This window comes from Schistocerca americana, chromosome 3, assembly GCF_021461395.2.
Source record: "Schistocerca americana isolate TAMUIC-IGC-003095 chromosome 3, iqSchAmer2.1, whole genome shotgun sequence".
Taxonomy (NCBI): domain Eukaryota; kingdom Metazoa; phylum Arthropoda; class Insecta; order Orthoptera; family Acrididae; genus Schistocerca; species Schistocerca americana.
Window position 1 is genome coordinate 437,992,132 of NC_060121.1, and position 27,224 is coordinate 438,019,355.

Sequence of the window (27,224 nt, forward strand, 5' to 3'; positions counted from 1 at the left end):
ACAAACTTTGCACAAAATATTTAACCTTTACGAAAAGTTTTCCTGCTAACAAACCCCAAAAAACGAAGAAAGGAAAAATGTTTATCACTTACTACGTTTTCGCTACTCATGACACATTTTCCAAACAATATTCACACATACCACTAAATTTACGTGCAAAATTATGTCAGACAGCACTTGTAATGTAGTCTTTGATTGAAAGAAAACAGCTAACATCTGTGAAATTGATAATGATATTAAGTGTACAATATAAATAGAAACAAAGAAAGACAATCTGGCCAAAACAGAGGAGCAGCTCAGGATGTACGGCGTCATATACACTGATGAGTGTGAAAGAAACTGCCGCAACATGCAAGACGTTCAGATTTATTGTTTCTTTGTTACTCATTCTATTCGCAACACTTTTAGCAAACAGTGCCCACATATGCCGCTGAATTGCCCTACCAAACTATAACACTGTAGGACACACAGCTCAAGAGATATATCATAAATATTGAGCTGTGTGAGAACGTAACTGCATGTCAAAGTTCGCTAGAGATATATGTAAATTATGTTTACAGATATATGTGAAATACTATAAATATCTGTGAGATATATGGAAGAGAAAGGGGGGGGGGGGGGGAAGGAGGAAATGTATAGACACAGAGGGAGAAGGAGTATATGGACACCGGTAATGGTAGAAGTAAGTGGACAAAGGGAGGGGGAGTGGGAACTGGAGAAAAATGGAAGAGCAGGGGATGGATAGAAAGAGGAATAACGGGAATTAGAGAGAAAGGGAAGAGCAGGGGATAGACAGAAAGAGAGGAGAGGTGGAGATGGACCAAGAAAGGAAGGAAAGATATGGACAGGGAGTGGGAGGAGGAGATGGAGAGAGAGAGGAGGGGAGGTAAAAGTGACAGGTGAGGGGAAGCTCGGGAGATGGACACAGGGAGGACTAAGAAAATACGTCCTACAGAACATCACATCAAAACTCCTTTCAGCCGCCTAAATTTCCAAATTATAAAATAACTATTTGGAAATTTAGACGCCTGAAAACTGTTCTGGTTTTATATTCTGTACTGAACAGCCAAGGTGCCGCAACCATTATAAAAATATGGATGTACAGAGAAAGCCATCCTACATTGCCTCCATGTGCAAAGGCCAAAGAAATTGGTGGGGCTGAACCGAGCAAACAACACAACAAATTTTTTCAGTGGTATCAAGCGTCTTGATCAGTCTGAAGGTGGGGGCAACAACGCCTGTTTTCTTTGCACCGAATTTTCCATCGGTTCAACATCAAAAATTTGAACGAGTGCTTGAGGTGTTCGTGGGTGTGACGGAACCAGTGAGCAGCCGCACGTTGAAGAAGCTCGGGCAGATAAATGCTCCGCCAGCCAGGCAACTCAAGCCATCATAAAGAATTTAACTCAACAGCCATTCCCAGGGGCTGTTAAGAAGCTGAACCAAAAAACTCCACCTGAATTTACAAACGTACACTCATATATAATTACTCACACATTCATACAATCCAGCAATCATTCATGTTCATGGAAACTAGTTGAGCGTTTTTGATGTTGAGGTCTTCGCTTCGATGACTGGTGTAATACAGATATCTATCTACTCTATCCTGTGAGCGGCTCTTCATCTCCAAATAACTACCGCAAAATATATGCCTCTGAATCTGCTTATTACATGCACGATTTTTACCCCCCCCCCCCCCCCCAACACTTTCCCCAATAGTGAACTGGTCATTCCTTAATGTTTCAGAATGTGCCCTATCAATCGATGCCTTCTTTTGCTGAGGTTGCGCCGCAAATTTCTTGTCTTCGCAATTCTATTCAGTACCTCCTCATTAGTTACGTGATCAATCACCTATTCTTCAATATTCTTCAGTAGCACCACATTTCAAAAGCTTCTATTCTCTTTTTGTCTAAACTGTTTATCGCTCATGTTTCACTTCCAGACATGGCTACACTCCAGACAAGCACCTTCAGTCACGGCTTCTTAACACTAAAATCTATGTTTCGACGTTGACAAAATTCTCTTCTTCATAAATGCTTTATTTGTCATTGCCAGTCTACATTTTATATCCTCTCTACTCTGGCCATTGTTGGTTATACCAGAATACTAAACGTAAGATGAATGGAAATATATTTGCCCAATTCGGTTCTCAGCGATATCTTCCCGCTGGCATGGTACAAATATGAGAAAACACATACAGGAAACAGACTCTCCTGAACTTGATAGAATTACGAAATTTCATGAAAGGTGATACGAGTGCCACCTTTCGATATACACAAAAAGGAAGCAAGTGATGATCGAAGTGACAGCTGCGTTAAGGAGAAGCTCACAGATACCAGCGACTGAATGCTGGCCCCCAGTTTCGACTGTAAAAGAGGTTGGATTCTTCCTACACGTCGCTCAGAGTGCATGAAGACGGCGTAATGTAACGTTGAAATTGCTTGCACAGATAAAATAAATCTGTAAGTTTAGACGGTTGAAGGTGTTTTAAATTGACATTTAGTTCTTATAATGGCTCTGGAATACCGTAAATTAACGAGCTGAGAAGTTAGTAAACTCTAAGCAATACATGACTGACGTTTTCACGAGTTCATAACTCTTCACTAATGAAAACCTGCCTTTTGTTTTCAACTGTTAAGACTAAACTGGCTAAAAGGCTGATCCTACACGGCGCGCGGGTTTTCCCAGCACAAGTCATAACAACGACGACGTATTTCGGCACGGAATTTGCATTAAATCATAGACAAATGAACAATCCTCACAAAGAGTACAAATAGAGATTTACGTGTACATACAGAAAAAAGGCAAAGAAATCCAAAAACGGAAAATTTTATATCACTAAATTTTTTTAAAGTAATGACGTAAGAAGAGAAGCAATATCAAAAATAAAGAGTTCGCATACAGTCTTTAATTATTTTATTTATTTATTTTATATGAAAAGCAAATAACAGAAAAATTACCTGACTTCACTCTTTTAAAATTATTAGAAGAATCATATAACGTGTATGGTAACAATGTTACGTGAGATAGATAACAGCAGTGAGAAGTCATTTTTGTAAGTTCAGCAAAAGATTTGTATTTTTATTACTCAAGTATTTTTTCAAACTGATTTACGAGTTAAGAGCTTCCTAAAAGTGAGATATCCGATTGTAAAAGGTTTAGCTGTGAGAAACGGGGTGTCACCTTCCTACGCTAGTGGCTCATAAACCACAATCCGACAGCGTAATAACCTTGCAAAGTCCAGCTGTAATTTTCCTCTTAAAAATGGGCACCTCTATCACAATGCAACAGACGATACCTTATTTGCAGTCTCCTTGTTGATAGAAGTAACTGTACTCTACACTGCAGAATGAACGTTCTTCACACGAAAAACTACTGTCAGACAACGTCACTGCGTTTCGGAAATATTTATCACGCTGTTCGATTTTGTAGTTTTTATGTTGTTTTCTTAGATATTAATTTATGACGAGAAGAAATTCTGTACCATATTAACAGTCCACTTAGCAAACCTGTCTTTCCACTGTTACGGTATCCGTAGGTGTCGTACTACTCAGTGAGATTTGGGTCCAAGACGAGAAACACTTCAGTATACGTATACACAGTCTGTGTTATGCATCGAAAGCAATCCAATTAGCAAACCTCTCTCGCTGCACTGTTCTAACGTCGTAGCTATGATATTATTTCTTGGGATGTTAGTTATAAGGATGATCGTTTTAGTCACAATCCACGCTTTGCACCGACAGCATACCATATAAATTCAACTACACACACACACACACACACACACACACACACACACACACACACACACACACACACACAGAGGCGCGCACGTTCCATTTTCTCGATTACACCCAAAAACAACCACTATCTCACTATCTGTTATTTTTCTGATATTGTTTTCGATTCACAGTGCTACGTGTTGACGCAGTATTCTATATCTCATAGAATGTTAGTAAAATTGCGACTTCTTAAACTTTTTCATTCTGTCACCCGATCTAGACACGTACACATTTAACTTAAGGAATAACACCTATTAAAAACCAGTGAACGCAGACATATATGAAGCAGTTCAAGATTACCTGCACTGATCGTAGAATTTGCAAATCGAAATGGTAGGAAGATGATAATGGTACCAGCAACAAGGTCTGCCACACCGTTACAGTCTTGTGGTGCAAGATTTTCAAGAAGTTGGAAAAGCACCCAAATTCGAAAGCGCATGAGACACGAGTGCAGACTTTCGTACCTGCTGTTCGAAATATACACCGAAGAGGATAGAAAGAAAAGAAAGGGACGGTAGTGGATTTTAAATTCAGCGTCAAACGAAGCCAGTGATAACATTCGCTGATGACGTTGCTATCGTCGTTGAAAACGGTGAAGAACGGTGAAGAATTGCACGATCTGTTAAATGGAATAAACACTCTGTTGAGTACAGAATGTGGATTAAGAGTAAACCGGAGATACGAAAGTAATGTGGAGTCGCAGGAAGGACATTACTGAAAAACTTAAAACCAATATTGGACACCACGAAGTTGACGACATGGAGCAATACTGCTAGCTTGGAAGGAAAGTAGCACAGAATGTGGACTGAGAGTAAACAGAAGAGATAAAAAAACTAATGTGGAGTAGCAGAAATAATATTACAGAAAAACTTAAAATATTGGACACCACGAAGTTAACGACGTGGAGCAATACTGCTACCTTGAAAGAATAGTAACACATGAGGGACAGAGCAAGGAGGACATAAAGAACAGAGCGGAAAGGCAAAGAGGGCATACCTGCTGCTTCCAGATTTATTCAGTCGCTCGACCGCTCTATATGAAAATCACTGGCTGTGCTGTGTGCAGTCTGTGGCTGGTTGGCATTGTTGGGATATTCGCTATTGTAGTGTTGGCCAGTTGGATGTGAACAGCGCGTAGCGTTGGGCAGTTGGGGGTGAGCCGCCAGCAGTGATGGATGTGGAGAGAGAGATGCCAGAGTTTTGAGAGCGGATGATCTGGACGTATGTCCATCAGAGAGAGTAAATTTGTAAGACTGGATGTCATGAACTGACATACATATTATGACTTTAGAACACTATTAAAGTAAATACATTGTTTGTTCTCTATCAAAATTTTTCATTTGCTGACTACGCCTATCAGTAGTTAGTGCCTTCAGTAGTTAGAATCTGTTATTTATCTGGCAGTATTGGCAGTAGCTGTATTGCAGTAGTTCCAGTAATGAAGATTTTTGTGAGGTAAGCGATTCATAAATGGTACAGGTTATTCTTAGTCAGGGCCATTCTTTTGTAGGCATTATTGAAAGTCAGATTGCGTTGCGCTAAAAAATATTGTGTGTCAGTTTAGTGTTGATCAGAATAAGTAAACAGAGAAATGTCTGAGTACGTTCAGTTCTATTCAGTTGTTTGAAAACCAGATACCGTAAAAGGTTTTCCAGCACAGTATAATATAAATTTTCCTAAGGGGATGTTTCAGTACCATCACTCTACAAACCTGTTTGTCACTTTCTGAACCTCAAGGAACACAGCTGCCAACTACCAACTCCACCACATAGCTTTTCGAAAATTTGTGGAACTTCCTAGGTTTCCATTTGATTCACCCTCGTATATACAGCAGAAGGTGGTTCATGTTCGCATCTGGGAATACGTTTCTTGCCGGCCGGTGTGGCCGAGCGGTTCTAGGCGCTTCAGTACGGAACCGCGCGACTGCTACGGTCGCAGGTTCGAATCCTGCCTCGGGCATGGATGTAGGTGATGTCCTTAGGTTAGTTAGGTTTAAGTAGTTCTAAATTCTAGGGAACTGATGACCTCAGATGTTAAGTCCCATAGTGCTCAGAGCCATTTGAACCATCTGAATACGTTTCTTGTTCCTCTTGAAGTCGTCTAGGTGGGGAAACTTTTGTCGAACATGTCGCCTGGGCATATTGCACTTTCAGGTGATCCTCTAGTGATCATCCCTGCCGTCTTACTGACCAGCACGGCCGTTTGGTATCCTCTCATGTCAGCCAAAGGGCACGGCATTACGGACCCATCCACGCTCGCAGAGGGTGTAGCCGACCTCGTAAATGTACTCGTAAGCATATCTGATGGCATGCAACATACTCAATCGATTGGCAGTGGACCAGTCATGTCCTTTTAAATGCAGCTTTTTTTATGGCGATGCAGGATGACGGAGGAGGCATGGTCAATAATCAGGCAAATGACAGGGACAATCATTCGAAGCAAAAAGTCTAGTAAGCATGTTTGTAAGACATTTTTTAGCTTCATTTTCACGCTATCAGCCCGTATTTGATACCAGAGATATAATAAGTTTGTTGCAAGATATGACATCTCTAACCAAATATTATGGCATTTAGAAAACTCGATCAGTGTAATAGCTCATTAAAATCTCATACAAAAGCGTTAGCCCGAGTGTTATTTGAATTGGTTTTTCATTCACATATTTTTAGGAATAGTTTTTTTGTAACAATGTAATGAGCTAGGCTGAGTAATTCGTATTTCATATAATTCAGTCTGAATAATTGGGAAGTATATTTGGATATTTTGCTGTGTAGAATCTATTAAAGTGGTGACATACCATTGTAATTTCAAAAGAATATTCCTATAAAAAGCGTTCGAGAATGGAAATGCTCTGGCATGTTTGAAATTCTCATCGAAACAGATGCAAGCTTTAGGGAAAGAGGGTAATATGTAGTACGTACAGTAACAAAGAGGGAACAATAAGAATGAAAAACAAACAATGAAATGCTTGGATTAAAAGTAATGTAAGATACGTATGCAATCTCTCTCCTTTACAGTTCAATCTGCAAGTCGAATAAAAGACAGATTGAAGAGTGGGATTGAAATGCAGGAAGGAAGGATATCAGTGACGAGTTTCGCGGAGCATATTGCTATTCTAGGTGAATATATAGAAGAACTGCAGGACATGTTGAATGGAATCGATACCCAGTAAGCACGGAACAGAGACTGAGAGTAAACTGAAAAAAAGATGTTACTATTGATTAGTCACAAAAATTAGATTAGCTGTAAAGTTAATATCAAAATTTGAGACCACGAAGCAGACGAACTCAATGAACTCTATGTCCTCAGAAGGACAGTAACACACGACGAATGAAGCAAGGAGGACATAAAAATTAAAACAACACCGCAAATAGTCCGTTCCTGACCAAAAAGGTTTACTATTATCAAACACAGGCTTTAATCAGAGGATGAAATTTCTAAGGATGAATGTTTGGAGAACTGTGACGTTTAGAAGTGAATTATGGACTGAGGAAAAATCCAAAAAGAGAATCATAGCTTTTGCTGTGGGATGCTACAAAAGGATGATGAAAGTTAGATGGACTGATAAGATAAGAAATGAGGAAGTTATCTGCAGAATCAGCGAGAAGAGCAACGTGTGGACAATGCTGACAGGAAGAGGGGATGGGACGATAGAACATGTGTTAAGACATCGACTAATTACTGCCTTGGTACTAGAGCGATCTGCATAGCGTAAAAACTGTAGGGGAAGGCAGAGACTGGAATATATTCGTTTCGAACAAAGATCTAGGACGTTGATTATGAGTACCTTTCTGGTACACGAGAGGAAGTAGCGGCGGGCAGCATGAAACCGGTTGGAAGAATAATGATCCTTCCTCCGACAATAAAATATCGCTTTAAAAACCACCGTAGCCTACAAATAATATGGTATTGTGGAATACGGTTTATATCTGTTTTCATGTACAAATCCACTTAATAGTTAATGGCTTTGTACAAGAATTTATTCTACAAAACATCGAGACATGCGGTGAATAGTACAAAAAATGAAACTATAAATCTTTTGTTAAATAAACTTTTATTGAAAATTACAAATATTTACAGTAATTTTGGCGTCTAAATAAATGAGTCACAAACAATAGAAAAACTGTTATAGAAACAAAACAATTGTTGCAAAAGATATAAAATATATTTATATTAAATTTATCGTCCAAGTAAATGCACATGACATTAGTCGCCTAAATGAGCTTCGACACAGTACGCAAGTTCATATTAGGAACTGTTCACATCCTTAAGTATATCGAAGGAAATTGATTCTTCGCCGACAGGAATATAAAAACTATCGGATCAGTCATTCTTGAGAATTGTGCTTTTCCGTAAAATTTGTCGGTATTTCTTCAGACGATTCAATTGCTATTATATCTTCTTCTACTGCTGCACTAGCGTGTAATCCACAATGTATTCTTTATCCGATTAGTCATTACTCATGATGTGAAACCACGTGATTGAAGCGGCTGTTTGCCGTGCGTCTCACCAGTTTGGGAAACTCTTAATGATGTCTGAAATTTACGAACTGAATGTTTCGCGTAAAAGAAGAGAAGCTGTGTAGGTTTCCACAGTGGTCTAAAATGTGCACAAGCGAAACTGATTACCCAGATATCGGCTAGCCTGAAGTATGAGGATGTGCAGAACACATCTCAATCGCTCTAGTGTCGCTCTGAATGTCTCTCCCGCTGTCGAGCTGTAAGGAATAGTCGGCAACAAGCAAAACGACGTTTCCGTTTTGCGTCCTACTCCGTCCAATAAATAATATGGTGAAATACTTGCAGCTAATTTAAAAGTGTTATATCTCAAGTAGTATAGGAAATGTAAAACTAAGACATATGGTGGATGGAAGTAAACTGTGAAAACCTATTTATTGGTATGAGTTAAAAGAGCAGTCCAAAAACAACCAACTTTATCAGATATTGCACTTACGGAAAACCGTGACTAGTAAACTAGATCATCAGTGTCCATGGATGGTGCGCTATTTTAAAACAGAGAATATATTCTCTTAGAAAAATTGTCCTACATTCTGTGTAGGTATTTTGCTACCATCACTGGAGGAAAGCGTTAATACTGGTGCACGCTGGGAAGTAACGGAAACCGTCGACGTGTTTCTTTTTACTTGCCTGTTATATCATCATAAACGCTCCATGATGAATTAGCTATTACCAGTAACTTTCACTAAATGGAGAAATGCAAACTTGGATCAAGTTTGATACTAAGGATGTCGAACCAGAAAGTAAGATGTACACTGCAGAAAAATGTAGTCAGCTGGTGCTTGAAAACTTCTCCACCCGCCACTTCTCTCTCTCCTTTAAAAGTACCACACTTTCCTTTACACGCGTCAAAGGAGCTCCTTGTCGGTCTTCCTGCGCTTGAAGAGCAGTTCCACCGTGACGTAGCCGGCCATGCCCAGTCCCAGCACGACGTACAGGATGGCTATCTTGACCCAGGTGACGAGGTAGGCGCTGTAAGCGTAGGAGATGATGTAGCCGACGGACTCCCACAGCCGGAAGTTGCTATAGGCCGCCTCCTCCCGGCTTGGGAACAGGATGCCGCAGAACGCTGCAGACAAGACAAGGTACATTTCACTAAGGCAGTTAGGCGTGGATCCAAAGGGACGCGAAAGGGTGGGGGGATGGGGGGGTGGGGGGGTGGGGAGGGGAGAGGAGTAGTAGATATATATATTAACTGCAATGCCTTGCAACTTTAGCCAAAGCAATTTAGTGAGCGTTACTATTATTCTAAATATTTCAGGTATTTTATTAATAGTATCACTATAAAAAATATTAGGCGTTTACGGTACGTGAAAAATAATGGTGACAGCATACTACAACTGGGGGGAGGAGGAAGATGAATTAAGAAACTGTGAACACTCACCAGAAAACAGTTCTAAATCCGCGTCTGGAAACGATGATGGTAATAAAGGAAATAATAAGCTGTGTGATAAGAATTCAGGAACAAGGGATATTAATGATAAGACTGATGATGGCATTGCAATAACAATTAGAACTAGCTGACAAGAGATAAGCGATATACGTATCATTGAAAATTGGGAACCCCGTAGCGGACGAAGTGCAGAAATTCTGACAGTTTTGAAGCAAAATAATGAATGACGAAACAAAGGAAGAAGTATATTTTAAGCAAATTACTGCAGGAAAAGGTGCTATTCTTCACTAAAGACTCACCTCAGCCTTTCATTAGCCGCTATCAGTATATGACCTTCGCAAAAATTTAAGAACGCAAACGAACCTATACTTATTAACAAAAAGGTAGATTGACCGGCCAAAATACCATTATTAAGTCGTGAAGTATAGTAAGTAGAAGCGAAATAACATCGTTGGTGTACGAGAAAAAATTCGAAAAGAAGAATTACAAACTGATGTCTGCCATAGCAACTGGAGTCATTTCTGTCGATACAATTCCGCTCCCCCCGCCCCCTCCTCCCTAATAAGGCAGCGTAAACGCTTTTATACTATACTGTTCCGTTGAAACAACCAATTTTCAAATTTCAACGCAGTAAAGGTTACTATGAGCGTCCGTAGTCAGAAAGGTAGTTTGTCTGTCCAGATTTTTGTAAAACTCCATGCACTGCAATGGGTAACATGTGAATAATATCGTACTGAGTGTGCGTATAGATTTGTGGGATGTCTTAGCATACTGCACATAAGGAATGCATGCCTGAAGGTACATTGCATCGAACTATGCAGACACTTCTCAACTGTAAATATTTAAGTATTTATTTGTGTAACTGTGGAAAGTCCAACGGAAATTTACAGTAAACGTATTGATAAATAGGCCGAGTGCTTAGGCCAAGTGTTGTAAGTATCGTAAGAATATTAGAGACATTGCAGGTACTAGTTTGCTGTAGAGTTTTCTTGACATCAACGCTAACGTATTTGCTTACCATTCATTATTCAAGAAGCCCATTGGCGTCAAACTAAAAGGGAATCAGTAAATATGTTATTTATTATGAGCGACAAAGTGAAACGTCTCGCGGAATGGCGATGGATTTAGTCCGTTTCTCTCATATCACTGAAGAAAGCCCCACCGTTCGCCGTGCGCCCTTAAAGATAGGAAAGTGGCGGAGAAAACGTGGAGTGAAAACGAAAGAAAAAAAGAGTTAAGAGGCTAATTTATTGCCCTGAGCAGCTTGGTGCCTCCCATATTACCGAAATAAATCTCCTAATGGAATTTTCTAGTTTCCTGTATTCCGTTTAAGGATCTGTAGCTACTTTCCCTACCAATAAGGATCAACCAATAACGAGTTCAGCTAGCTATTTAAGTGTTAGACAGTGGAAACTTCTGATTCTTCGGTTAGCACTGCGTACATACTTTCCAAGAACGAAGTAAAATTGCTCAAGGGCAAGGGGGTAGGGTAGCTGTGGGCGATCGTGGAAGGCTGGGACGCCCTGCAAATGGCTCTCAAACTGTGAGTGACAGCGCTTTAATAACACCTGGGAGTGCCGGCGGCGGAGTGCCCTGACCTTTATGTAGGGCGCTGCTCCGCAGAGATGAAGTAGCCCGCATCCCATTTGTGTCAAAAGTGTCTCACAAGAGTTCAGTAAAGAGACCAGCCGTCGCTTAATAAACGCCGGGATCAGTATATTAGTTGGGAAACACACGGCGTCATGTAGATTTTCGGCTACGTCCTGGGAAAACGAATATTTCTCCCATCTCTCAGCCATCCTTTTTGCCGTTTTTGAACCATATATTCAGAAGATATTTCATCCCTCTTTAATATGCAGGACTTATTCACATTTTCGGGGCGAAATATTCTGTGATTTGGAAGAGGCGTGGCACCTCTCTCGTGATAAGATACAGTTGTCCTCGATCTGACGACTCTTTTGTATGTATCATAGTTTTACTAGACATGTTCCTGGTCCTGCTCTGGCCAACGAAATGACTTAGTCAACCCGTATAAAGGGACTCCGAAACATGGGCGTGGTTATCAGATTCACAAATCACTGAGAGAGGCAAAAGAAGCCACAAGTAATGTAAAAAAAACTCTTCAACCGGCTCGGGATTTAATGCAAATTTGTTAGACTGCTAGTAGTCTGACTTATCTGTACAGCTTGCACACCCTTCGTACTTACTTTGAGTTTGGACTGGAGGCTGATTTCTGTTCTCAAGCAACATACTGGCCCACTGTAGTGAGATATAGCTTCCCACTCCTGACAATGCGCAAGTAGCACATGTTGGGGAGGAGAAAGGGGGGCGGGGGGGGGGGCGGGTGGATGTGCTGTGTTGCATAGCCGTATGATGCCACAATCAGATTTCTGGTGACCTACAGAGAAGGGAACTGTAGTATCCAATACGGATGCCACCACACGGGTGTCATAAAGTGGGCAATGGAATTGAATGTTTGTCTGATAGCGGCCGCCCGAGATATGGCGGACCCAGTGTTACACACCTGCTGAGCCATGCCCCTAGTGGCTCCGTGTCACTAGCGCCCTCTGCTGCTGCGATGCAAGACGATCGGTGGCAGCCACACAGCCACTCGCATTTGGAGCCACTTCGCTACCTGACGCTGTGCAGACACCACCTAATCGCTGCTCTGACTCAATCGTTCAGGTTTTAGAGCAGAGCTATGCCTGAGCTGCACGATATTTCCTGCTGTTTTGTTTGTAAAAGGTCTTCGTACGTTTGAAGAAATATGAGATACGTGAATCTTCTGTTTACTGTGTTAAGTTGTTCACTAATCATTTCTGCTCCTGTCCAACTTTACATGGCAGCAGTAGCCCACCTTTCCTTACTGTTATATACAAAGTCATACACAACAGGAAGTACTCCATATGATCATGCAGAGTAATTAAAGGAAATGAAGATCTCTTACAATGGAAAAGTCTTACTGAATCATAATTCGTGTGGATGCCGAATGAAGCATGATAATATGGGTACCATCCGAGCCCACAGACATATTAATGAGAGGAGGAATCGTACAGTCTGTAAGAGGAATAAGTGGTTATAGTAATGGTTAGGTTTGTTATGGGAAAGCAAAACACATGAGTTACACACTGAGATAAACTAATCAACATTGAATTACTGGGTAAGGGCTTCTAATGATGAACTACAGCCTTGGCACAGAAGGATAGGCAAGACAAGAGCAAAGTAATGAAAGTAATACACGAATACGACCAGTGATTATGAGCATGGTTAATGTATAGCAGGAAGTTTCGTAAAGTAAGATCACCAAAGCGCATATTGAAAGTAACTAACTGGCTGTGAATAATTAAAACGGAACGACTGGCTTCTGAAAGAAGTGAACTAATATCGTGTCCAATGCGGCATCAGTGATCGCAACGCTGGCCCATTTTACCACAAATGGCTTAATGCAGAAGGCAGTGATGGTAGCGGTTGTAGATTCTAGTTCATCTCTCCGTTCGTGATTAGTGCTAAATTGTCTTTCCCCCATCGCTCGCCTCATCAGTCGTTCAGAAACATATCTTTACTCCATAATCTCCTAGCAGTCTCTGTATTCAGTGTTAATGTTTTGAAACTTCACTGTCATTGTCAAAGCTGGAACCTCGTTGGCCACTGGTGCCAGATACTGCGGGACTGGTCCAGCAACACTTAAGTAAAGATGTTAAGCAGTCTCTTAGTCTTTCGGATTTATGCTATATTTAGGCAACAGAACCATGGGGTGTGGAAACAGGCGGAAGATCTGTCCCACACAATTCTGAAAACAGACCGCCGGAATGTAGATGCAGACGAGAATATACGTAGTCCACAGATAATAACGTAAGAAGCAGTTAGAATGCTGGATTCTGAAATTTAAGCCGAACGTAATTTCGTGATGTAATACCCTGCGGTAACGGACATCCACATGCCACTCTCCGGACCGGAAACTAGCATCCGGATAAATGCCATGTCAGCTACCTGAGCTGAAGCACAGCTTTTGACTCTGAACATTTTCATGGTAGCCAGCTCCTAAACTATGCCAATAAGAGAAGTGGAAGGAATACAGTAAAAGGATAGTCACTGAAGGTACTAAATCTAGCTTTCACTTACTATGCAGCATCAGAGATCGACTGCTTGGTCAAGGGAATGCGCATAAAATATGCTGATAAGCACTCTCAGACAAAAAATAAAAATGATCCGAATGGGACGGAAATCGGTAGATGTGATGTACATGTATAGGCAAACCAAAACCTGCCATTTTAGAGAAACTGAGCGATTTATTCAAGACAGAGCTTTTTTTTAAGAGTGTACATTTCGTGACAGTTTCAGAGAAAAGTGGACACCTGACTGCATATAAAATACGTTTTTGTACGTCCTCAAGTTGACGAAAGAGTTTAGACACTGCACTGATACCGATGCTGGCGGCTGATGAAAACGATATAGCATGCACTTTTCTTTCTTACTTTCTTCCTTTCTTTTTTCAACAGTGAGCCAAGTAGAGCCAGTGACCTTCCATGCAAATGCCGCGTGATATGATAGGAGGACAGGGCGATTACAAATGGGGAATATTTGGGAAGAAATTTCCCGTCCCAGCGTTTCCCGTACGACCGAGGGACGTCTCCCGAAAATCTTGGGTAGAACCGCCGAATGGGATCAATTTTTAATTTTATTCCGGTTCGGATCTCTCAGGCAAATATAAAACTTAGTCCGCCTGAAAGAATATTTGTTTATGAGTACATAAAGTCCATGACAAGTCCAACATGCTGAGTGCAAATATCCGCACAGATACGCCTTTCTTTTATCCGTGAAGTGCCAACGCGAGCGCGAGCGCGAGAAAACGTGTTAGCGTTCGGGTTTCCCTGGTTTAATATACATTAAGCCGTAGGTACTTGGAAAATAACTGCGAAGAAATATTGGGGAAAAGTTAAAATACTCGTATTTCAGTTGATCGACGTAAGAAGATAACAGATAAATTTTCAGGGAAAAACAGCTATGCAGCAATATAAATCACTCAGGTATGAAATATTTGGAAGTGCAGTGAAGCCAAGGTGAAGTGACTCCAGGGAAAATGTGAAGAAATCGGAAAAGAAATTATCATCAGAATGACTCAGCATATAGGAAAATCAAAACAACGTTTAGCGAAGAGAAAAAGCAAGAGCGGCAACATCAACAGTGCAATGGGTATTTCACTGTTAAACGCAGAGGAGAGAACTAATAGGTGGAGCGAGTACGCTGAAGGCTCCTACAACGGGGTAGGAACTGTCTGATAACGTGATAAGAAAAACTGATATAGATGTGATAAAAGAGATTTGTATGTTTTATGATTAAATGAGGGAGAAGGAATTGATAACATTCCATCAGAATTTCTAAAATAATTGTGGGAACTGACACCCATGGGACTATTCAGTTTGGTGTGCGGAATCTGTGACACTGAGGACATGCCATCAGACTTTCAAAACAGTGTCATCCATTGAATTCCGAAGACAGCAAGAGCAGATAAATGCAAGAACTTTCACACAGGCAACTGAATAGTTCAGGCATCCAAGTTATTGTCCAGAATAATATACAGAAGAAGGGAAAAGAAAAGTGAGAAAATGCTAGTTTTTTTTTTAGGAAAAGTAAAGGCACGAAGGAGACAGTCCAGACGTTTCTCAATCCAGACTCATTCGTATTCTCTGTCGGCCTGAAAAAAGCGTTGGAAATGTAAAATGATGCAGGATGTTCCACGTTCAGAAAAACAGGAATAAAATTGTGCTATATTTTGCGCATTAAGTGAGTAATAGTCAAAATTGTTTTCTTTTTGCGCATTAAGTGAGTAATAGTCAAAATTGTTTTCTTTTTATGACCAAAATCAAGAAAAAAGTTTGTCCTTCTGCACAAGTAATTCACATGTACAGAATGAATGGAAATAATTGAAGCCGATGAGTTTCATTTCCTCTGTAATAGGAGTACTGTCCCTATGTCGTTGGAATAAGACGTGTCTTTCTAGTAGCTGCCAGTTATTTGAAAATTATTGAATTGTGGTTGAAAGCATATTTATTTCATTGCATTATTTCCAGTTATAAGCAATGTGCACGGAAACGAAGCTTGATAAAAAAACGGGAGAAAATATAATTAAAGGACGTAATTATTAAATACGACAGCTGTAGGTGTTCATTGTGATTTGGTGATAAAGTATGTAAAATAAAGAACTACGACGACCTACTTTCTACCAAAATTATCTTCATAGTTTATAAGGAATTAAATATTTTCTAAACATCAAAGGAACTTCCCTAACAGCCGTCAATTGTAGTTTTATTCTAGAGTGGAACATTCCAGAAACAATCTCTTGCTTTTGTTCTTTTCCACACTAAACTCGCATAACACGCCAAATGGCAACCGTGACAGGACGATCGCGACTGCGATAACTGAATTCATTGTGCTGCGTGATATTCAGATTTATGAAAATCCAATTTCGTGTGTGGTAATGATAATTATTCTTTTCATATCACGAGCTGGTGCTACATTTATATCTGACATTTCAGAACAAAACAGACGCAATGAAGGACGTACCGGTATTGAGAAAAAGTAATACTGACTGAAAGATCAGAAAAATGAAAGTAACCAGAAACACACCCAGTGAGGTAATGTACTTGACTTTCAATTATTTTGCTTCTCTCTTGACATTATTAACGGAAACCGGTTGTAACTTGGTCTAACTGAAACGCCTTTCTTATGTAATTGGCATTAAAGAAACATTTTTCATACATTTCCCTAGCAGTCCGTAATGGCCAAACGATTAGTTGCTAGAAGGTTCTACGCCGTAAACTTACATTTTTGAGAGATTATTGCTTACCAATCATCATATTGCATGCGCTCTTTTCATTTCAGTTTTCGTAAAATCTGAGTTATAAATTTATTGATATATCGTTTAAAAATGGGTAACGTTATCGTTGTATCTGACGTAGAGCAAACAATCAGTAAACCATCTAACACGAACGAAATGATTAATCAGGGTGGTGTCGTGGGTGGTGAAAATGAGTTCACATTCCAGCAATGTAATAATATTTTACAGGAAAGTGAGGAGCGAAATTTGACATAAGATTCCTTTGAAGCATACGTTGAGGAGAATGCCGGTACAGTTCCCTGAAAAGTGAATATGTGGAGATGGATTAAAATCACGATATTCCATAGTCGTAGCTTGATATGTCTGAGTTTATTAATAACCTTTATGACTATCGATCGTAGTTTTCCAAGATTGGCACTATGCTAGTGTTAAGTCGACTCGTAATTCTCGCCTGGACATTAAAGTTTAGTGGTTATTTTCGGTATGTTCTGGAGAGCTATTTCCACTTAATGGTGGTAACACGTTAAAAGATAAAATTGATGAACGTTTAAGAATTATTGAGAACGTGAATCTGTGGTGTTTCATATCCTTTTTTTTTTCGTCAAATGTTTTATATGAACCGACTGAAATTTCAGATCGGTTCAGATGTTGTGCACTTGTTCCTGCATCTTACGTGACGTCCAGCAAATAGCGGCACAAAAATTTGGAGAAGCAATTCGAAACTGAATAAGTCTCATGTCCACTACATGGCCTACATAGTTATCTAACTTCGTGCAGTATATTATGCTTCCAAAGCACATGAGCTACTGCAGATCAACACTGAATTGCTGTCGATAATTTCACATCAATTTTGACGGGAGCGTTCTTGAAACGATTAACTGTAATCTCCATGGCAGTCTTTAGACATTTATTATATTGAGCTGTTAGCATCATGCCATAGCGGGACTCATATACAGGAAGCCAAGAGTGGACAAAAAAATATTGGGTCGTTAAGGCCACTTTGAAGAATTTCACATTATATTAGTGACCTGAGGTAGACACAGCATAATTTTACAAAATATACCGTTATATTGACATCAACCTAAAGAAATTTATTTGTATGAAAACCTATGCAGTACTATCAGTGTATGACATCAGCACACCAGCGTCACGAAATATATCCCAGCCTAAATGTAAACAAAAATTGGAATTGCGTTTAGTAATAAAATAAACTAGCTGCTTTAATTACGCATACGTAAATTACCTTTGGAGAGCTACACCGTATTAGGTACCACCGTACAGCAATTCTAGTGGACAGAATTACCATACAAAGCGAAGGCCACTGTGGAGCTTGTAATAAAATTTATAGCCTCGACGCTACCAATGTAACTCGATAGTTCGGTGCCAAAGTAGTTAATAAATCACATGAATTTAGTTGCTTCTCTGGCTGATACCTCGTGAATGCTGAAATGGGTAGTGTACATGGGACAATTGTCGTTCCCTGTTACTAGCACCTGCCGTAATATCGTAAAATTTGGGAAATGAGTGAAATAAAAACAGATTGTGAATTCTGGATCAAACGAAGTCACTATGAAGTGAAGATTCTATTAAGCTTTGCCATTATATGTTGCTTTCAGATTACCCATCAAGTGTGCGTGATTAATATCTTGGTGTACACTGACTTGTAAAAAATATATATAGATGCAGACATATGTGTACTGTGTTACTGGACAAACAGATTTCCTGATTAAGAATGTGTAACTAAGTTAAATACTAGTAAAAGCAGATAATTATATTATTCAATACTATTTACATGTCGGAAACTGGATTCGTTTTCACGAGTACTTTTTTCAAATCTGTTCTTTCAAAAACTATTCGGAAAGTACACTGAGGCGACAAAAGTCTTGGGCTAACGATATGCACAGATACAGACAGCGGTTGTATCGCATATATAAAACATAGAAGGATAGGGCATTGGCGGAACTGTCAGTTGTATTCAGATAATTAACGTGCAAATGTTTCCGGCGTTATTATGGTCCCACGACGGGATTTAACACACTCTGAACTCGGAATAGTAGTTGGAGCTAGACCCTTGAGACATTCCATTTCTGACATCGTTAGGAAATTGAATATTCTGAGATCCACAGTTTCAAAAGAGTGCCGATAACTCAAATTTCAGACATAGCCTCTCACCACGGACAACGAAGTGACCAAGGCCTCCACATAACGACCGAGAGCAGCGACGTTTGCGTAGAATTGTCAGCGCTAACAGACAACCAAAATTGCGTGGAATAACAGCAGAAATCAATTTAGGACGAACGACGAACATATCTGTTAAGACAGTGCAGCGAAAATTGGCGTTAATGGGATATGGGAGCAGAGGACCGACGCGAGTGCCTTTACTAACAGCACGACATCGCCTGCAGCGCCTCTTCTGGGTTCGTGACCATACAGGTTTGACCTTTCACTGTGACCTGATCAGATATGTCCCGATTTCAGTTGTTAATAGTTCATAGTTGGGCCCGTCTGTGGCTCAGACCCCATGCAGCTATGGACCCAGGTTGTCAACAAGGCACTGTTCAAGCAGGTGGTTGTTCCATATTGGTGTGAACTATGTTTAGATGGAATAGACCGGGTCCTTTGGTTCGGCCTAACAGATCACTGTCGGGACATGGTTATGCCCAGCTACTTGTATGCCATCTCCAGCAATTCATGGACCATAGGTTCCCATGACAATGCGATATCTCAACCGAGCCTCAATCGTTCACGATTGGTTCGAGGAAAATTCTGGACAATTCGAACGAATGTTATAGCCACCCATGTCACCCGACATGAAGCCCATTATGGGACATAACCGGGAGATCAGTTCGTGCACCAAATCATGCACCGTAACACTTCCGCCATTATGGTCGGTTACAGAGGCGACATGGTTCAGTATTTAAGCAGGGAACTTCTAATAACTTGTCGAGTCCAGCCAATTCGAGCTGCTGCACTATGCTGGACTGAAAGAGGTCCAACACGATATTAGGAGGTATCCCATGGCTTACTGTCACCTCACTGTAAGGTCCGATACGTCGCAAAATGGAAAGGACAATAAGATTCCTTTGAAGCTTTGCGCAGATGTATTTGGCACAGTCTCTAATATGCCTATAGCTTCAAGTAGCTCTTTTCAGTTATCAGTACACAGTGAGCACGTAAAGATATCCAGAACAGTAGTGGCTTCTGCCGAATATATGGGCGCCTACTTTGCCGTCTCATCTGATTTCATGCAACCCCATATGACGCAGTCACGCATTTCCTTCTTCGTGACAGTTCTCGGCCGCACACTGCAAGGGCAACGTGGGCACCCCTGCACCGTCTTTTATGGGAAGTATCTGGTCACACACCATAGAACCCAGGCTTGGCTCACACGAACCGCTACCTATGAAGACAATATTTTGGCACAAACAGACTGTAGACCAGCGTAGAGAGGTGGCAGAAAGTGCAGGCGGCTACCTTCTATGACGAGAGTGTTGGAAAGTTGGTACAACGCTGCAACAAATGTCTAGGTCGGAAGGGCGACTATGTAGAGCTGCAAGGTGTAGAAAACTGTTGCAAATATTTTTTTTTATTTTCGCTATGGTTTCCAAATCGCGATCTATTGGGCCTTACTCTCAGACTAGCCCTCGCATATAGATTTCTGCGACTGTCCTAAGTAACTTAAAGCGATTGCCATGATGGAACGGCCGACTATCTATCTCATCCTTCCCCAATTTAAGCATTTCATCCATCTCTAATTACTGTAGTGTCGACAGGACGATAAAATCAATTATTCCTCCAATGGCTTTCCTTTCAGCACAAACTTAGTGGGAGTATTCCAACAAAATGAATTTTCCATAACGTTTTGGGTAAAGATTAGAATATAAAATCTCTAACATATAGGATCGGGAATTATATTTCGTTACTTGATCATCTAGCACCTCATAAAAATTCACGAAGCTTACGCTATACTGTCTCCCACAGGACACTACTAAAACTTTCTATCCTGAAGCTCTAGAAGGCCTGTCTGTTTCCATCACAGATGCGACACTTCATTTCGTAATCCGTTTCTCTCATAATCTGTTAGAATATCGCCGGCCGCTGTGGCCGAGCGGTTCTAGGCGCTTCAGTCCGGAACCGCGCTGCTGCTACGGTCCCAAGTTTCAATCCTGCCTCGGGCATGGATGTGTGTGATGTCCTTAGCTTAAAGTAGTTGTTAAGTCTAGGGGACTGATGACCTCAGATGTTAAGTCTCATAGTCCTTAGAGCCATTTGAACTATTTTTTCTGCTAGAATATCTATCGAGCCTTCAGATCTATATGCTAGTTGAACTTGTCCCATAACTCCACAATACTGCGAATCGCTCTGTTGAAGGTTCAGCGTTTTCGAGTCACCAGTCTTTTAACTGGTTTCATGCGGTTCACCACAAATTGATTTCCTGCGATAACCTCTTTATTTCAGAGTAGCACCTGCATCCTACGTCATCAGTTATATGTTGGATCTATTTAAATCTCTCTCTTTTGCTCTAGCTTTTACCCAGTACAGTTCCCTTCAGTATTGTCGAGTTTATTCCATGATGTCTTATCACATGCCATATCACCCAGTTCCTTCTCGTTGCCAGATTTTTTCCTCATACATTCTTTCTTCTCCAATTCTGATCTTAAACGCTTCGATTTTCTTGTGTTCTGGATTTTCCACAGTCCATGATTCACTACCATACAATTCTGTGCTCCAAACACACATTTTCATTTCCAGAAATGTCTTCCTCAAGTTAGGGCCTATGTTTGATATCAGTAGACTTCTCTTGGCCAGGAAAGCCCTTTTTCCCAGTGGTAACCTGCTTTTTACGTCCCCATTACTGCGTCCATCATGTTTATTTAGCTACTTAGATAGCAGAGGTCCTGAACTTCGTCACCTCCATGATCCCAAATTCTAATGTGAAGTTTTTCGATATGTCATTTCTGCTACTTCTGATTATTTTCATCTTTCTTCGATATACACTAAATCAGTATTCTCTAATCATTAGACTATCCATTCTATTCAGCAGATCTTGTAACTCTTATTCACCGAAGGCAACAATATCGTCAGCGAATCTCATCATTGATATTCTTTCATGCTGAATTTTAATTCCACTTTTGAACCGTTTGTTTTATTTCCATCATTGCTTCTTCGATATACAGACTGAACAGTAGGGGAGAAAAACTACATCCCTGTCTTACACCATATATATATATATTCTCTCTCAACAAGCAGATATTATTTGATCTGCTAACGCGTAGCTACCGAAGTTAGCCAGTTAGATTACATCTGATAGACTAATTAACAAAAAAGTAAAGAATATTGCACTGGAGTGCTAATTACGCTTCGTTTCTCTCTCTCTCTACCCCATTCCTGCACCCCTCCCTTCCTCCTTCCCTCCCTCTCCCCCCCCCCTCTCTCTCTCTCCCTCTCACTCACTCTCTAACTCTCTCTCACACACACACTCTCTCTCTCTCTCTCTCTCTCACACACACACACACACACACACACAGTCAGGCACATGTACGAGCACTCACGTTTACAAACTCATTTGTTTGAGAACTTCCAGAATAATGGTCTAAATCAGACCAAAATCGGACTATTCGTAGAACAGTGAAACGATAGTAAATGCCCAAGATTCAAGAGCTGTCGTACAGTAGTTCAAGCCGCATCCTCTTCTGAGCGGTCAAAGAGGTCCATTTTACGCCATGCTCTGACGATGCAGCGCCATCATACGAACAGAGAAGTGCAAGCAAGTGCCCGTATGCCCCGTCGTCGTCAAGGGTGCAGCATGAGAATCTCAATGCAATGTAATGGGGGAGAATGATAGGTTTCTTGGAAATGGGTTTGTCGTAACGTATCATTGCGTCTCGTAAAGGGCACACTGCTACGGCATTGATGCTTATATGAGTAATCAGTGATTAGAGGGGTGTTGTGCATAGCGAACGGAGGGCACTATTCCACACGATGTGACAACAGCGCGGGATGACCGTTATCTTGTCCGAACGGCCGTAACCACAGAACAGCTTCGCCCACAGTGTTGGATCGACATTGGAGCACTAGAACAGATGTGGCCATAGCTGCGTCGATAATTGGAAACCATCTGCTGAAGGCTATTCTGGTGGCACGCAGTGATTTGCCTCGGATTTCAATGACCAGAAACCATCAACGTCTCAGACTGAAATGGGCACGTGACAGTCATCACTGAAACGATTTCCTTTTTTTTCCTTTTTTTTATTTGAGTCATCAGTCTTCACACTGGTTTCATGCGGCCCGTCACGAATTCCTCTCCTGAGCCAACTTCATCTCAGAGTAGCACTTGCAATGTACATCATCTACATTTTTGACTTATACAGCTTCCTCTAGCACCATGGCAGTCATTCGCTGATGTCTTAACAAATGTCCTTTCATCCTGTCCCTTCTTCTTGACAATGTTCTCTACATTTTCCTTTCCTCTTCGATTCTGCACAGAAACTCCTCATTCCTTACCTTATAAGTCCACTTTATTTTTAACATCCGTTTATAGCACCACATTTCAAATGCTTCTACTGTCTTCTGTTCCGGTTTTCCCACAGTCCACGTTTCACTGTGCTGCATACATACATTCTCAGAAATTTCTTCCTCAAATTAAGGTCTATGTTTGATACTAGTAGACTTCTCTTGAACAGAAATGCCCTTATGCCTGCTTCCGATGTCCTCCTTACTTAATCTGTCATTGGTTATTTTGCTGCCTAGGTATCAGAATTCCTTAACTTCATCTACTGCGTGATCAACAATACTGATGTCAAGTTTCTCCCTTCCTCATTTCTGCTGCGTCTCGTTACTTTTGTCTTCCCAGTAGCTGAGTGCTCAGGGCCACGGAATGTCAATCCTAAGGACCCGGTTTCGATTGCCGGCTGTGCCGGAGATTTTCTCCTCTCATAATCATCATAATTTCATACGCATCGACGCGCAGGTCAGCGAAGTGGCGTCAACTCGAAAGACCTGCACCCAGAGGACGGTCGACCCGACGGGAGACCCTAGCCACACAACATTTACTTTCGTCTTTCTTCGATTTACTCTCAATCCATATTCTGTACTCATTAGACTGTTCATTCCATTCGGTAGATCATGTAATTCTTTGTCACTTGCACTCAGGAAAGCAATTTGATCAGGGAATCGTTTAATTGATATCCTTTCACCTTGAATTTTAATTCCACTCCTGAACCTTCCTTTTATTTCCAGCATTGCTTCTTCGGTACACAGATTGAACAGTAGTGGCGAAAGACTACCTCCTTTTTAATTTCGTTCTTGGTCGTCCACTCTTATTCCCTCTTGCCTCTTGTGCATATTGTATATTACCCTGCCCTTCCTATAGGTTACCCTAATTTTTCTCAGAATTTCGAAAATCTTGCTCCATTTTACATTGTCGAACGCTTTTTCTAGGTCGACAAATTCATGAAAGTGCCTTGATTTTTCTTTAGTGTTGCTTCCATTATCAACGGCGACGTCAGAATTGTCTCTCTAGTTCCTTTGCCTTTCTTAAGGCCAAACTGATCAGCATCTAACACATCCTCAATTTTCTTTTCTATTCTTCTGTGTATTATTCTTGTAAGCTAGTTAGATATATGAGATATTAAGTTGATTGTGCGATAATACTCACACTTGTCGGCTCTTGCATTCTTCGGAATTATGTAGACGGATTTTTCCGAAAGCCAAATATTGTGTAGTCAGGTTCACACATTCTACACACCGAACTAAATAGTCGTTTTCTTGCCAATTCCCTCAATGGTTTTAGAAATTCAGATGGAATGTTATCGACCCTTTCTGCCTTATTTGACCTTAAGTCGTCATAACCTCTATTAAACTTGGGTTCTAATACTGGATCCCCCGTCTCTTCTATATCGATTTCCGTTTCCTTATGTATCACATCACACAATCTTCCCCCTCATAGTGGCCTTCAATGTATTGTTTCCACCTATCTGCTCTCTCCTCTGCATTTAACAGTGGAATTCCCACAGCACTCTTAATGTTACTAACCCTATTTTTAATTTCACCGAAGGGTGTTTTGAATTTCAAATATGCTGAGTCAGTCCTTCCGACAATCATTTCCTCTTCGATTTCTTCACATTTTTCCTGGTGTCATTTCGTCTTTGTTCCATGAATGTACTATTTATTTCATTCCCAGCGATTTGTATTTCTGTATTCTGTAATTTCCCTGACAATTTTTGTACTTTCTTCTTTCATCGATTAACTGAAGTATTTTTTCTGTTACCCAAAGCTTGTTCGCAATTATTTTCTTTGTAGCTATATTTTTTTCCAACTTCTATGATTTCCCTTTTTAGAGATGTCCATTCCTCTTCAACTCTACTATCTACTGAGCTATTCCTTGTTGCTGTATCTATGGCCTTAGAGAACTTCAAGCTAACCTCGGCATTCCTTAGTACTTTCGTATCCCACTTTTTTGCGTATTGATTTTTCGTGACTAATCTCTTAAACTTCAACGTGCTCTTCATCATTATAAAACTGTGATCTGAATATACCTCCGCTTCTAAGTAAGCCTTACAATCCAGTATCTGATTTCGGAATCTCTGTCTAAACACGATGTAATGTAACTGAAATCTTCCTGTATCACCCAGCCTTTTCCATGTATACCTTCTCCTCTTGTGATTCTTGAACAAAGTATTCGCTATTACCAGCTGAAAATTTTTTAAAGAACTCGATTAGTCTTTCTCCTCTCTCATTCCTTGTCCCAGGCCCATATTCTCTTGTTGTTGTTGATGTTGTGGTCTTCAGTCCTGAGACTGGTTTGATGCAGCTCTCCATACTACTCTATCCTGTGCTAGCTTTTTCATGTCCCAGTACCTACTGCAACTTACATCCTTTCGAATCTGCTTAGTGTATTCATCCCTTGGTCTCCATCTACGATTTTTACCCTCCACGCTGCCCTACAATACTAAATTGGTGATCCCTTGATGCCTTAGAACATGTCCTACCAAACGATCCCTTCTTCTAGTCAAGTTGTGCCACAAACTCCTCTTCTCCCCAATTCTGTTCAGTACCTTCTCATTAATTATGTGATCGCGCACGGAGGCTTTCAGACAGTCGTTCTTCCCGCGAACCATACGCGACTGGAACAGGAAAGGGAGGTAATGACAGTGGCACGTAAAGTGCCCTCCGCCACACACCGTTGGGTGGCTTGCGGAGTATAAATGTAGAATGTAGAATCCACCCATCAAATATTCAGCATTCTTCGGTACCACCACATTTCGAAAGCTTCTATCCTCTTCTTGTCCAAACTATTTATCGTCCATGTTTCACTTCCATACATGGCTACACTCCATACAAATACTTTCAGAAACGACTTCCTGACACTTAAATCTATACTCCATGTTTACAAATTTCTCTTCTTCAGAAACCCTTTCCTCGCCATTGCCAGTCTACATTTTATATCCTCTCTACTTCGACCATCGTCAGTTATTTTGCTCCCCAAATAGCAAAACACCTTTACTACTTTAAGTATCTTATTTCCTAATCTAATTCCCTCAGCATCACCCGACTTAATTCGACTACATTCCATTATGCTCGTTTTGTTTTTGTTGATGTTCCTCTTATTTCCTCCTTTCCAGACACTATCCATTCCGTTCATCTGCTCATCCAAGTCCTTTGCTGTCTCTGACAGAATTACAATGTCATTGGCAAACCTCAAAGTTTTTATTTCTTCTCCATGGATTTTAATACCTACTGCGAATATTTCTTTCGTTTCCTTCACTGCCTGCTCGATATACAGATTGAATAACATCGGGGATAGGCTACAACCCTGTCTCACTCCCTTCCCAACCACTGCTACCCTTTCATGTCCCTCGACTCTTATAACTGCCATCTGGTTTCTATACAAATTGTAAATAGGCTTTCGTTCCCTGTATTTTACCCTTGCCACCTTCAGAATTTGAAAGAGAATATTCCAATGAACATTGTCAAAAGCTTTCTCTAAGTCTACAAATGCAAGAAACCTAGGTTTGCCTTTCCTTAATCTTTCTTCTAAGATAAGTCGTAATGTCAGTATTGCCTCACGTGTTCCATTATTTCTGCGGAATCCAAACTGATCTTCCCCGAGGTCGGCTTCTACTAGTTTTTCCATTCGTCTGTAAAGAATTCACGTTAGTATTTCGCAGCCGTGACTTATTAAACTGATAGTTCGGTAATTTTCACATCTGTCAACACCTGCTTTCTTCGGGATTCACGTTAGTATTTTGCAGCCGTTACTTATTAAACTGATAGTTCGGTAATTTTCACATCTGTCAACACCTGCTTTCTTTGGGATTCGAATTATTACATTCTTCTTGAAGTCTGAGGGTATTTCGCCTGTCTCATACATCTTGCTCATCAGTTGTTAGAGTTTTTTCAGGACTGGCTCTCCCAAGGCTGTCAGTAGTTCTAATGGAATGTTGTCTACTCTCGGGGCCTTGTTTCGACTCAAGTCTTTCAGTGCTCTATCAAACTCATCACGCAGTATCATATCTCCTATTTCATCTTCACCTACATCCTCTTCCGTTTCCATGAAATTTTCCTCAAGTACATTGCCCTCTATATACTCCTTCCACCTTTCTGCTTTTCCTTCTTTGCTTAGAACTTGGTTTCCATCTGAGCTCTGATATGCCTACAAGTGGTTCTCTTTTCTCCAAAGGTCTCTCTAATTTTCCT

At 40.7% G+C, this 27,224-nt stretch overlaps 1 protein-coding gene across 1 annotated transcript in view; it reads right to left on the bottom strand.

The window, feature by feature from the left end:
* Positions 1-7,888: 7,888 nt before the first annotated feature.
* Positions 7,889-27,224, bottom strand: part of LOC124606917 (UNC93-like protein) — a 411,989-nt gene continuing 392,653 nt past the window's right edge. The window contains exon 7 of the mRNA XM_047139026.1: positions 7,889-9,364. Within this exon, the coding sequence (XP_046994982.1) occupies positions 9,144-9,364 (221 nt within the window). The 3' untranslated portion in view covers positions 7,889-9,143. The remainder of the gene's footprint in view (positions 9,365-27,224) is intronic.